Raw genomic sequence first — 12,914 nt, 5'->3', positions numbered from 1 at the left:
TTGTGCCCTTTCTCTTCTTTCTAGGTATGGATCTACCTCTCAGATCTTGGGCGTTTCTAACAGGCCGCCCAGTCTTTCTGGCCCTTTCGTCATGTCTAGGGGAGGGATTTCGTGCAAGGATCTCTGGATTTAGCATTAATCCTCGCCATGGATCCTACGATCAGACGTACTTCCGGACAATGACAAATCCTGGGCCCTCCTCGTCCGAGCACATCGAGTTGGAGACTATGCTCAACCGACAGGACAGATATCCTGACGATGACGACGAGACGGTATTTAAGGGGACGAGGTCTGCCTCAGAATTCCAGATCTGATTTCTTCGCCTTCTGCTCAGCGCCTGATGATTGCTGGGCTTCGGTGTCGCCCTCGATTGGTGGAAGATTAAAGGGCTTGATGGTGAACTTCCTCCGGCTTAGAGTGAAGGTCCAATCGTTCTCTGAAGTACCGGTCCCAATCCCGCGATCTTGCAAGATGGGCAACCGATGGACCTGAAGTAGTCCCTGGGGCGGTTCTTCTGCCGTTCCAGCTGGGCCGCGAGAGACTTGTGCGTCTCCATCCGCCGAATGTGGGAATGGGGCAAGCTCGAAGACACCATCGTTGAGCAACTCCATCCACCGGACAAGTCCAGACGACCGAGGGTATAGAGAGAGAGGAAGCGACATGATCGCTGTCACTCGGTTCGGATACGCGGCGAAAATAGCGCGCAATCCGTGCAAGAACTGCAGGACACATTGTGGCTGGCTGGAGTGTGGCGGATAGAGAGCTGGAGACAACATGGATGGGATGACCACCCGGTGTACTGTATTGGGCGCGGACTTGGATAGAGAGTTCTTCAGGTGCTCGAGCACCGGCGCGAACGGGGATTGCGTTGGGTTCATTCCCAGCTGGATGAAGTCCATTCTCGAAGATGCTGGGTGGACCAATCTCTTTGTAAGATCGAACGTATGGCAAAACGCCGCTGGCGGGTTCTGTCCTGGCTCGTTGCTTGACGCTGGCTGGGTGGAGATTGCCTGTGGGCGTTCTGTGAGAGAATGACAACGTTAGTGAAATGATGGCGAGCGTGAAAGTCGAAGAGCATTGAAACAGAATAACATTAGGGCTCTAACTATGCTACAAGGACGATGATGCCCACCTCTTGTGTTTGTGCTGGCGCCGAATTGGCCCAGACTCTCGTATCTCCAAGCAATCTTCATCTTCTCCATGCTCGCGGCCGGCTTTTCTTTCATTTCGGACTCTCCGCCGGCTCCGGGGAGTTCGCGTCCCCAGTGTTCTGTCATCCCAACGACATGGACATGATGGCCCTGCAGTAGCCCCTCAGCAGCGGAGAACCGGAGCAGAGCACCGGCGTAGTCTGTGGTTCCGCTCTCCTCGATGAGTATCGAGCAGCCAAGCGCGAGGCCAGAGTGTCCGGCGAGCAAGGCATCAAGGCTCGCTGTGCCAGTAGATGTGGTCGGTCGCCCGTCGAGCGGCGACGGTCGTACTCCCGGGAGGCGCACTGGCTCCTTGGGGTTCGGCTGAGACGTTCCGTCCGACCGCGCAGAGCCGCTGAGGCCTACATTGCGCTTGCGAAACGACATTGTCGTCGAAGCGTCTAACCAGGGCTCTAGAACTGCATGCCGCACTGATTGTTGTCTAATCGCGAAGTTTCGTCCTGAGGAATTTGTATAAGATATGCTTTTATGATCCACCGTACCGATATCCGGCAGACCGGGAGGGCATAGAGTGCAAGATTGTTCCCGCGCTTCCTGAAGGTGCGGGCCGAATTATTTTTCTGGCCGCAAAGACGTTCAAGTTCCAAACATTGCTGAACCCTCCACTATTGCGTCGCCATTTGCAATCCTCAGACCGATAAATCTAGGCTGTCAAGATGTCGGAAAACATCCTTTTCGAAAACAGCTTCAAGATCACCGACATCAACAGCGCAAAGTACGACCGGGTATCCCGCATCAAGGCCTACAGCGAAGGAGGTCAAGAAGTTTTGTTGACGCTCGACGTCAACACCGAACTTTACCCTCTTAATGTGGACGATCGCATGACGGTGGCGTTGGCGCTGTCACTCAACCTCGACGGCAGCAAAGACGACGGAAAAGGCTGGAGGGAAGTCGGGCGAGGCGAGCAAACACTGGCGGATGAATTCGACTATGTGTGCCATGGGAAGATCTACCGATTCGAGGAAGGCAGCGGAGAGAACATGTGAGTTATACAGACGATTGAACCATGTTCGTGGCACAGTACTTACATCGTATCTAGCAAGGTCTACGTTTCCTTTGGAGGTCTGCTGCTCTACATGGATGGCCCGTATGCGCTGTTGAACGCACTCCGGATCGACTACGTCTACTTGTTGATGAAGAAATAAAGCTGGAATGCATTATATGTGCAAAAACAAGAAAACAGAGAGAGGGAAAAAAGTTGTCCGTTTAGCGAAGGCGTTCATGGTGCGGAGGTTGTTCCTCTCAGGAGACTCTCTCTCAGGCTGTTGGAAATTCCAACTTTCTGTGGAGTCTGGACACGATTTCGACATAATCGGGCTCGTTATCGGCGCTCAAAATGCCGTGGCGCACGAAAAAATCCAGCAGGAGATGTGCACAGTTTGGCTTGAACCTTCCGTCAGCCATTGCCTTCTGGACTTCGGCCACGGTCAATAGCTGGAAGTCGATGGCTTCGTCATCTCCGGGCTGGGGAATGACGTCCAGTGGCATTTCGAGGTCGTAGATATACTGGACCTCGGGTTGACAGAGTCCCGTCTCGCCGCCAGCTCTGGCGTCCCGGAGATGGAAGTACGTTAGGGTGCCACATGGCTTGGACGACCGGGCAATCTCCGCGGGCAGCGAGGCTTCCTCCTCGCATTCTCTCACCAAACACTCAAAGGGTTTCTCTCCGGTGCTTATGCCACCGGCCACGGTGTTGTCCATCATGCCAGGGTACGTTTGCTTGGTTGAGGAACGGCGGGGCGTCCATAACTTCATGCCCTCGTCCGTCATCACATAGCCCGTCAAATGAACACCATACGTGACTATACCGAAAAGCGGCGACGCAGAGCGTTCCATGTTCAGCAAAAGTTCTTTGTTTCGTCCGTATATGGGGTAAAGCTCGCTTCGCCAACCATCCAGGACTCGAAAGAGCCTGGTCTCCCGGAGATACAAGAGATACTCTTCCAGAACCTTGTTTCTCCCCTCCAGGTCCTGGACTGGTGCACCATTGGCGTCCCGGGGCTGGAAAATCAGCCGCCTCGCGCTGTCATCCCGCCGCCAGTGGGTCGTCATGGGCAATTTCTGAGCGATGCTGGAAGGGACATAACCCAAACATGCCTCGTATCCTTCCAACGTAAAGCGGTAGTAATTCTGTAGAATTGCCTGGTATGCTTCAGGGTTGCTCGAGTCGAAGTATGGAAAGCTGGAAAGTCAGTTGTTGAGGCTCCAAGAAGAGAATTCCGTCGTGGAATAAGGGGTACACACTTGTCGCATTCGTTCACCAGGTCAAGGTTGGTCTTTGGCCCCATGGTGACAGCTTATGTTGGATGGTGCTTTACGCGAGTTCAATGGGAAGCAGTGCCCTGGCCCTCGGCTTTGCTCACTTTGCCAAACAAACCACCCACCGCCGATGTATCTGTCTATACAATTCTGTCAGGCCATTGTACCGCGCTTGTACCGGCAGGTGTTCGTTCGGGTGTGCCGGTGTGGTTGTGGAGCGGAAAAACAGAGAAGCCGGAGCCGAAGTCGCTGGCTGACTAAGGCGGATCCTTGGCGAAAATGCGTCATCTTCACGCGTGTCAACAAGAGATCATCGTGTGATGGAAAATGGACCATCGAAAGCTGTTTTCGAGCCGGCATTCTGCGGAGGCTCCGAGAATCATCCACACAGAGGACTGATCAGTTGATGTACATAAGGTACTCGGCTTTCTGATTTCCTGCTCTTGTATGGACACATCTTATTGCACAATCCAAACTACACGAGCTTAACTACCCTTCACAGTTCCTAATATCGCGACGAGGCTACCATCTATCTAACCAATCAAATCAGCTCGCAACTCCAACATCAATTTCGGACAGTCTGGAACGTGTTATACGCGGACCAGGCAGATAACCTGCACGAGCTTGAATTTGGTACTACATATACATATACTGGTGCAACTCTCGACAGGTCGAACAGTTGAACCTCTGCAGAACTCTGCTACCAAGCCATCATGTTCGGTGTCTTCATCCCTTCGCGGCCTGTAATCACAGAGATGGCCAATGTCTCGCCCAACCAATTCGCAGTATCGTTCCCGGCCTCACCGCCATTCCACAACGTCGGCGTCTTCATGCATCCGAACAATTTGCTCCCTCCGGACACCGCGGCCGGAGTGTACATGCAATTGCCCGGGGAGCAAGGATTCAAGTTTCTTGGGGCAATTGGCAATGAGAAGCCATCGGCTCTCTTCAGAGTGAACATTCCCGAGGCAATGACCGGCGGGGAGATCAACCTAGGAATCTCGGTCGAGCCGGCCCAGAACATCCAGGCGCAAATGGCCCAGCTTCAGCAAACACAGCAGACACCCTCGGAATCCAATGCCGTCGCCAAACGGCCGCCGGACACAAGAGTCCTTGCGCAACGGATCATCAAGAACGCCTTCAATTTCCTGTCCAGCTTCGCAGGCAACACGGCCAACGGCATCGAGGTCGTGCCTCTGAAAAGTTTCCAGGATTGGTGGACAAAGTTTGAACACAAGGTTCAGAATGACCCGGGGTTCCTGGAGCGTGACCAGGACTAATATCACGGTCCTACCAATGCACATCTGTGCTGAAAGGAAGGGCTGACGACACAGTGCGACAGGAGTCGGTGCTTGGCCTTGGATGGGATGCAAAGATTTTGGTACAGCTTCGAGTGTTCCTGCGTCACCAGTTCATCGACAGAATCTCGTCCTTGGACCAATGCTTGCGCATGTTTTCGGCGCCCAGCATCCGAACCTCATCATCCAGATGCGTCCAAAGCACTTCACCGAACGAATCCATGATTTCCTTCAACTCGGGCAATCGCAACTCCCGCTCCCCGGTTCGACAGGCATCGAGGTACGCCTCGAGCTTTTCCAGCCCTTCGTGGATCTGTTCGTGTTGCGAGATCAGGTGTTCCTGGGGCGCGAACGCCGGCATTCGTTCCGCCAGCTCCGGGAAGATATGTCGCTCTTCAATGGTGTGATGGACGGTCAGAGCGTGGCAGAGGTGCAAACCCTGCGAGATGAATGCTCGGATTGACATTCCTGCCGGCCGAGTGCCGGAGGTACATGTCTTGTACAGCAGGTTCCAGGTATAGCGGAAGTGGTTATGCTAAAAAGACGGATGAAGTCAGTAAGGTACGATTTCTGAGACGATAGAAAAGCATATCGTGGCACAAAAATGAAGCGGACCACGTCCCATGCTGAAATGAGAGACCAATACCACGAAAAAAGAGCACGAAGTATTAGGAAGACCTTGGATTTCTTCGGCCCCAAGAACAGAAACATTTCTTCCGTTGCAAGAACACGAACAGCAAAAAGGTAAAGGGGACGGCAAAGAAGTGGAGCAACTTACATATGCATCCATCATGACAGCCAGCCTGTTATACACCCTAAACTCCGCGGCGGAAAGCTTCGGCAACTCAGGTTCGGCGACGACGGATTCTTTGGGAGCGGGAACAGCAGCAGCAGCAGCATCCTCTTTCGCCATCTGCTGTTGCAGCCCTTCCGGTGGTGTCGTTTGTGGGAGATCCTCTGGGGCTTCCTGCGAAGCCATGGTCGCGATACTTCTCGACTGGACGTTGTACCTTGAGGTCGGATATGGCGATGGTTGTAGGGTTCGTGCAGATGTCGTCGACCCGGTACTGGTGGTCGTGGTCGAAGCTGCCGTAGCTGAGAAGAATGCGGCCCGGTTCCAACTCTTCCACACAAGAGGAAAGTTCAAATTGTTGACGTTGATGTTGTTCGCCTTGACTCGCAAATTCAAGTTTCGAATGATATTGGGCGCCGCTGTAGATGCAGATACGGCCACCATGAGAATAATCAGGCTTGGGACCAACCACCACAGTATGACCACGATAGTGCGGCGCGGAGGTAACAGACGCATATAATAATGACGAGAACAGAGATCCGAATGTGCTTAATCAAGGAATTAAAAAGCCACCCTTCGAAATTGCCGTCTCCTTGCCTGGCCTTATCTCGCCTCGACGTCAAGGAAAAATAAACTTTGCCACCGGTGGCCAGACTTTCCGAATTGTTGATCTCGCTGAGAAAAGGGAGATCTGGGACCTTCTTTATTCATGTGCTGCTGCTCTCTCGGCCGAGAAGTGAATGTAAGAGGACTCGTTGTCGGATATGTCTACACCTAGGGAGCGCGCGAATAGTGAGTTGTATATCAATCTTGTCAGCGATTTTCCAGCAACTGTAGCTGGTTGGTTTGTCCCAACCGGCCGTCTGCGCGAATCAAAATCTTTACTCGGCCGTATCAGCGTCGTCCACGTGATATAGGTTGTCTCCACAGTGGCCAAGGCAGCGAATCAGAAGCGGTAATTTGACATCTACCATCCATTCACTCCACTTTGCGTATCATTGACTTTGTTTAGGTAAGAATTACAAACCATGTACAGTGAGTGGTAAAAGGAGACGTACTTTGTACAACTTGTAGTACGGAAAAAGCACCACAGTACGACTAATATGGATCCATACCTGTCCGATGTTCCTGTTCCCTGAACATATATCCCTATCTTGTGTTATCCTGTTCAAACCACGTCCTAACCTATACTGTCCCTGTCCCATTTACACCTGGAATCTGAAGCTTTCATCCCTCATGCTTGAAACACCCTCAGTGACATAAGCTTGAGAACGGACGACGTTCTGCGCCTTGTCCCGCTTGCGGTTCTCCCACCTCATCCAGCAGGAATAGCCTCCGGCGAGAACCAAGATGGTGATGCACATTCCAATATTTGTATTGAGAGCCGTGATGTATCTGGGTGCTTCTTCTCGGAGATAGATGTTGCTGGACAGGAACCCTCCGCAGTTGGCGCAGGCAATGATGAGCCCACTGGTGAGAGCACGGGCGTTCAGATTCGGTATGTTGGCGACAGCCCAAGCGGCGTTGAGTGGAGTTGCAGGATATGCCTGGTGCGGAAGGAGGATTGTCAGCTGAAATGTATCATAGGATATTTTGGAAGACAGGCAAAAGTCTACTACTCACCCCCGTGGTACAGATAAACATGGCAAAATACAAAACTCCCGTTTGGTCCGTGCCGATAGAAACCAGAATCACGTAGCCGATCAAGCTGAGCAGACCGGCCGCAGCAATGTGAAGACCTCGCTCTCGGAAGTAATCCGAAGACTTGCACCATGCCACCAGGAAGACGGCGCCTGTCAATGCGGGAGCAACCGTATACTGTTCATTGTCATAGTCAGCTACCCCATTCTTGAGAGAAGTGTGTTGATTGGGGGAAGAGAGGGCCCACTCACCAAGTTGGTCTTGACTGTGCTGTATCCGAGTCTGGCCACAATCATCGCCAAAAAGTTGGCGTTCGAGGTCAAGACGACGCCGATTGCGAAACCCAACACACAGCGAAGGTAGCCATGGAATGTGGTGAATTCGGACAGTGCTTCCTTGAGGTTGAATTTTTGCTCCAGATTTTGCACCGAGTCCACTTGGAGACGGCGTACTGCCACTTGCTTCTCTGCGTCGCTCAAGAACCACGCGGACTGTGTATCCGATGGAAGAGCGAAGAAGATGACGATGGCCCAGCAGAGGGTCAAACCGCCTTCGAGGAAGAAAAGGTAGCTCCAGCGGAAGTAATGTCCAGTATCGATCTGGAACATGCCAAATGCCAGCAGGCCGCCAAAGGCAGACGAGGCGGTCAAGGCAGCATAGAAGATTCCCAGACGGGTTCCAAGTTCCTTCCTGGTGTACCAGATGGAGAGATAGTAGATAATGCTATCATGAACAACATATCCGTTAGTTTCCCATGTCAAGATCGCAAACGTGAACAGCGGGGTGCTGCGGCACTTACGATGCCAGGAACCCAGATTCAAAGAGACCGACAAACACGCGGCAGACGACCAGGGTGTGGAAGTGTTTCACCCAGCCCGTCGCCAGCGATGCGCTGCCGAATCCGAGGAGCATAGTGGTGATGGACCACTTGGCTCCGAAGCGTTTGGTGCATAGTGTGGCAAAGGGTCCAAACACAACGAAGGGGATCTGATAGTAGGTCAGAACCTGGTTGTATTGGTTTCCGACCAGGCCCAGGTCTTTTTCAAGATTGGCCGTATGCGCATTGGAGAGGTTGCTTCGGTCGAGGGAACTGAAGACCGAGTCAGCCAACTTGAACATGAAACAGGGTCGAAGTTGGCCAGTAAAAGAACATACTTGACGAGATATGCAAAGGTCAAAATCGGCAGCAGGATGAAGTCAGCCTTCCGCTTGAAGCGCTTGACCAGCGCCGAGTCGTTCCATCTCTCCTCAACCTCCTGGCACACCGGTTCGGCTTCGATGTCCTTGGTGATGGTTTCTTTCTTGATGGAGGGAGTCATGTTGGTGCGGCTGGGGGGAGGGAATCTGGATCGTTCATCCTCGCCGCAGCAGACGACATCCTCGCCTGGTATATATGGGCAAAGCAGTCCTAGGGATCCCCCGCAACCTTAGTGGCTTCATTGATAACGGTGGAGGTTGAATTGACTTGACAGCGGTTGAGGATGGTTCCAGCTTCGGCTCATCCGATCACATGCTGTCGGAGACTAAACCGCAACAAGCATCTTGCCGAGCTTCCCCAGACCCGGTCCACAAGGCGACCCCAGATTTAGAAGCCCTCTTGGTCTCGTGCACTGCTCTTTGCCTTCTCTTCCTGTCTTCCTCCACGAAGCCCACACGCTCCGTATCATGCAGCCGACGGTTGTCCCGATCTCCAAGCGGACGCCTTTGGCTTGTGTCGCGTGGTAAGCGATCCCCAGATCCCTATCGTCGGTACCGGATTGGGAGGGGCGTTAATATATCCTATTACTAGTCGTCGTCGGAAGACCAAGTGCGACGGAGTCCAGCCGCAATGTCACTATTGCTCGTCCAGGGGCATCCCTTGCCAGTGGCCTTTGAGCCCGGGGACCGTGACAACTTCTCCCACGGGAAGGAATGTCTATACACTGCCCGAAACCGATGAACGGGTCACCAACCCTTCTTCCACCGGGAACCCCGGCCGGCGGAGTCTCTCCGCCGACTTGTCCCCCAGGGTGTCCGTCGAGAACGTGAGTGTGCTACCCAGCCAGGCTGCTCTTCAACGATGTCTCGCCATCTTCTTTGAAAGGCACTTTGAAGTGGATCTCTGCTGCTTCTTCCACCGACCCAGTTTCGATCCGACCAACCCCAACAACCGATTTCTCGTCACATCGATAGTGTCGCTTTGTGCACGATACCTAACCGCGGATGAGGCCCGCGTCTTGTTTGACGCTCCGTCTCAACAACAGGTATACCGCCACTTTACGAGACTTGCCAAGAAGATGGCCCGTGAGACCTCGGACCTCCCTAGTGGTATGGCGGATGGTCCGGATTGTTAAGATTCATCAGCTGACGAGAGATAGTGACCAACATTCAAGCAAATCTGGTCCTCAGTCTGTCAGAGCTGCTGTCCGAGGCGCCCTCGGGTCAGTGGATGTACGCGGGGACGGCCATTCGAATGGCGCAAGTTATGCGTCTGAACAAAGAGTATCACGACAAGCACCCGGAGCAGGAGAGAGAGGTCCGCCGACGAACGTTCTGGGCCTGTCTGCTGTTCGACAGACTCCTCGCGTTCTTTCTGGCCAAGCCACACACCTTGTCTTTGAAAAACGTGGCAATTGCACTTCCGAGTAGCAATCTATCACTTGCATACGGGGAGCCAAGTCGAGGTGTGACCTTGGCGAACTTGGCCACCTACAATGGGAGCGCGTCTGACCTCGGTCTACTTCCTTACGTGATCAAGAGTCTTTGTCTTTGGTGTGAGCTTGCTAATTTCCACGTGTGTCAAGCGAGGAGATCGGAGCCACTTCCGCCCACCGATCCCTACAGCCAATTTTCCATGTTCTCGACTGCGGTAAGGAGCTGGATGGACCTTCTTCCCAGCCGGTTACGATGGTCCCGAGAAAACCATAGCATCCATCTAGCTCTTAATCAGGGAGCGGCTTTTATGGCAATGCACTGTCTGCTGAGGAGCGCCCTATGTGTTGCTCACCAGGACTATCTCCCGCAGACGGATGGCTCGTCGATTCTTCTTGACCAAACAGATGCCGCCGGCTGGTCATTACTTCACCGCGAACCAAGCATCGTGTCGACCTGTGTGTCGAACGCTCTCGCGGTGGGCGAGTTAGTGTCAGCCTATATCCAGTCCGAGACGAGTGAACCAGCTCCCAGACCATCCATATTTGTCGCGCTGGCAATTTTGTCCGCCGCAAGTCCGCTTTTGTGGTTGCAGTACACCGAAGACCCGCAAGAGTTTGGCCAAGATCGAGGTCGTGCTTGGAATTATTTCTTGGAGTTCCAAAACCTTTTGAGTTGTTGGCGGAAAGTGTGGAAGATCGCTCATGTGTGGTTGAGAGAAGTGGAGGAGATGCGTGTCCTTTACAGATACGCGTATCAGGGAGAGGTCGACGCGAATAGCACGGAACACCCTGCGGAGGAATGCAGCTGTGAGAGCGGCGGTGACCAAGAAGAATCGGACCTGTACAGACCACAGCCAGGAGATGGATTACCCCAATGCAGCTGGCCCTCCGACCTGACCACGTTGCTCCAGTTGAATAGCGTCACTAAAGTGAGTCTGCCTGCTGAACATCAACTATCAGTCTGGCTCGCTCTGACGCGGGGATGGCAGCCCGGAGTGGACGACGACATATTCCTGGACATCAATGACCGGATCGCCGTGGACTCCTGAAAATCTGCTGTTGCCAGATAAGGCTGCGTGGTCGTGGTTTGTGGTCGCCCTGCCTCCGCTGACTCCGGAGACCCACTCACCGCCCATGTCGGAAATGCCGATGGGTCTGGGGAACACGCCATCTCGACTGTATTCTCCCTTGCTACCTCATATCGGGATGCCCGGCTCACGACTATATTATTACTACACGAAAGCCGTTATCTCTGCGTGCTGTACTCCAACAACCTTATCATCGGCTGAGTTCACCATGGCTATCTCTGTCCAGTCTCAACCAGGGGCCCTAGCCCCTACAGTGGTCGAATCCAAGGCGGCGAGCGTACCTCTACCAAACCCTATTCACCCCCAGTTCCTCCCTCTTCTCGACCAGGATTTTGTCGATTACTACAACAGACACTTTGCTTCGAAACCCGCCACGCACACCATAGACATCTCCGATATCAGGAAAAGCGGATCGAAATACTCGTCGCCCTGGGAAAGGGATTTTTCTGGTGAGCCGTTCGTGCGCGACTTTCAGATCCCGTCGTCCGATGGCCATCTCTTTCGAGTGCGATGCTATTACCCTGATGCCACAAAGTACGGTCCAGGGCCGTATCCGATTTATGTGAACTTCCATGGTAGGCGATAATACCCGTCTCATCCGGTGATTATCACCGTCCGCTAACTTCTGGGTAGGAGGCGGGTTTGCATTCGGTGGTCTGAAATCGGACGCCGAACTGTGCATGCTTGTCCGAAACAACGTTGGACTACTTGTTGTTGATGTCGAGTATCGCTTGACGCCAGGTATGTGCATGTCCCAGCAACGTGCGCCCACGCCTTGCAAATGAAAGGCAGGAAGTTGACTGGGAACCATCCGTACAGAAAACCTCTACGGTAAAGGTCACGAGGACGGCTGGGCAGCAGTCCGCTGGGTAAGTTTGTGCTCTTCCTACCTCAAACCCGCTCAGCGGATGATGGACGATTTACTTACCTTTATTGCAGGTCCACGAGCACGGCCACGAAATCAACGGCGACCCCACCTCCATTTCCGTCGGAGGCATTTCTGCAGGCGGAGCCATTGGTGCTGTTGTGCAGCAGCTTGCTCGAGATGCCGGAATTACCTTGAAGCTCGGTAAGTAGCCTGCCGTCCGAGGAGGAACCTCCTGATGAATTCAATACGGCGAAATCAAGGGTTAATTCTTTCTAACACGTTTGTCTTCTCTTTTACAGCCTTCCTCGCAGTTCCGACCGTCGAAAGCCATCGCCATCTCACCGACCCATCCCAATCACCCTACAAATCATTCAGCACAAACGCGCTGGCCCCAAGTCTGAATTGGGCACGCCTCGACTACTTCCGGAAGCTCAGTCTCCCTCAAACAAAAGAGGGCGAGCAGGCCCTAGCCGCCCTGCCGGAGTTTTATTCGAGTCCGATCAAGGGGAACCTGAAAGGTCTGTGTCACACGTTTGTGGCTACCGCCGAGTTCGACCCGCTGTGTGACGAGGGCGAGGCGTATGCTCAGCGGCTGGTCGAGGCCGGTGTTAAAGTCACTGTTAGGCGGTATACTGGCGTCCCTCATCCTTTTATGCACATGACTCCGATCCAGAAGGCGGCATTGTATGCTGAGGATTTCTGTTCGGCCTTGCGTGCTGCGCATAGATAGCTGTTTCACCTTGATTAGACGGGAAGAAACACCTTAGGAGGTGCAGGGGAGGAACATGATAGCAATGCAAATGCATCACTGGGAGTTAGTGAGTTAGTTAGAAACCGTTGAACAAAATTAACCATTGCATACTGTTTGACATTGCTCATATTCTTCTCCTTGGTGTTTAGAGCTCGCTCTGCTCGCTTCAATGCTAGGTTTAGGCATTGGTCCCTTAGTATCTCACCTCAAGGAGGAAATAGATGTTGGTTGTGCTTGTGCCCGTGCTTGTGCATGTACTAGGTATACGGTATTCTCTGACTTGATTCGACACGAAACGAAAAATCCGAGCTGAGCTGAGCCGATCCACGAAGAGCAAGAGTCAAGACGTCTAGGACAGACAGCGAGTCTCTA

At 53.2% G+C, this 12,914-nt stretch overlaps 8 protein-coding genes across 8 annotated transcripts; 4 read left to right on the top strand and 4 right to left on the bottom strand.

The window, feature by feature from the left end:
• Positions 1-296: 296 nt before the first annotated feature.
• HMPREF1120_01119 (elongator complex protein 4) lies at positions 297-1,577 on the bottom strand (the record flags this gene model as incomplete). The annotated part of the gene is made up of 2 exons (XM_009155129.1): positions 297-1,021; positions 1,133-1,577. The coding sequence occupies 2 exons, from the start codon at positions 1,575-1,577 to the stop codon at positions 297-299; spliced, it is 1,170 nt and encodes a 389-aa protein (XP_009153377.1).
• Positions 1,578-1,867: 290 nt separating this feature from the next.
• HMPREF1120_01118 (DNA-directed RNA polymerase II subunit H) lies at positions 1,868-2,356 on the top strand (the record flags this gene model as incomplete). Its single annotated transcript, XM_009155128.1, has 2 exons — positions 1,868-2,193; positions 2,251-2,356. 2 exons carry the CDS (start codon positions 1,868-1,870, stop codon positions 2,354-2,356), a joined length of 432 nt encoding a protein of 143 aa, XP_009153376.1.
• A 112-nt stretch (positions 2,357-2,468) lies between these two features.
• HMPREF1120_01117 (thiamine pyrophosphokinase) lies at positions 2,469-3,499 on the bottom strand (the record flags this gene model as incomplete). The annotated part of the gene is made up of 2 exons (XM_009155127.1): positions 2,469-3,393; positions 3,456-3,499. 2 exons carry the CDS (start codon positions 3,497-3,499, stop codon positions 2,469-2,471), a joined length of 969 nt encoding a protein of 322 aa, XP_009153375.1.
• Positions 3,500-4,183: 684 nt separating this feature from the next.
• On the top strand, positions 4,184-4,750 carry HMPREF1120_01116 (uncharacterized protein; the record flags this gene model as incomplete). The annotated part of the gene is made up of 1 exon (XM_009155126.1): positions 4,184-4,750. One exon carries the CDS (start codon positions 4,184-4,186, stop codon positions 4,748-4,750), a length of 567 nt encoding a protein of 188 aa, XP_009153374.1.
• A 124-nt stretch (positions 4,751-4,874) lies between these two features.
• Positions 4,875-6,005, bottom strand: HMPREF1120_01115 (uncharacterized protein; the record flags this gene model as incomplete). The annotated part of the gene is made up of 2 exons (XM_009155125.1): positions 4,875-5,303; positions 5,547-6,005. The coding sequence occupies 2 exons, from the start codon at positions 6,003-6,005 to the stop codon at positions 4,875-4,877; spliced, it is 888 nt and encodes a 295-aa protein (XP_009153373.1).
• Positions 6,006-6,766: 761 nt separating this feature from the next.
• Positions 6,767-8,521, bottom strand: HMPREF1120_01114 (retrograde regulation protein 2; the record flags this gene model as incomplete). Its single annotated transcript, XM_009155124.1, has 5 exons — positions 6,767-7,108; positions 7,185-7,379; positions 7,454-7,925; positions 8,002-8,292; positions 8,358-8,521. 5 exons carry the CDS (start codon positions 8,519-8,521, stop codon positions 6,767-6,769), a joined length of 1,464 nt encoding a protein of 487 aa, XP_009153372.1.
• A 346-nt stretch (positions 8,522-8,867) lies between these two features.
• HMPREF1120_01113 (uncharacterized protein) lies at positions 8,868-10,884 on the top strand (the record flags this gene model as incomplete). The annotated part of the gene is made up of 3 exons (XM_009155123.1): positions 8,868-8,923; positions 8,992-9,509; positions 9,560-10,884. The coding sequence occupies 3 exons, from the start codon at positions 8,868-8,870 to the stop codon at positions 10,882-10,884; spliced, it is 1,899 nt and encodes a 632-aa protein (XP_009153371.1).
• Positions 10,885-11,131: 247 nt separating this feature from the next.
• Positions 11,132-12,521, top strand: HMPREF1120_01112 (triacylglycerol lipase; the record flags this gene model as incomplete). The annotated part of the gene is made up of 5 exons (XM_009155122.1): positions 11,132-11,498; positions 11,557-11,664; positions 11,743-11,792; positions 11,863-11,992; positions 12,091-12,521. 5 exons carry the CDS (start codon positions 11,132-11,134, stop codon positions 12,519-12,521), a joined length of 1,086 nt encoding a protein of 361 aa, XP_009153370.1.
• Positions 12,522-12,914: the final 393 nt, after the last annotated feature.

The sequence above is a fragment of the Exophiala dermatitidis genome (genome assembly GCF_000230625.1).
Source record: "Exophiala dermatitidis NIH/UT8656 unplaced genomic scaffold supercont1.1, whole genome shotgun sequence".
In the NCBI taxonomy this organism is placed as follows: Eukaryota; Fungi; Ascomycota; class Eurotiomycetes; order Chaetothyriales; family Herpotrichiellaceae; genus Exophiala; species Exophiala dermatitidis.
This window is presented reverse-complemented; position numbering and strand designations above follow the sequence as displayed.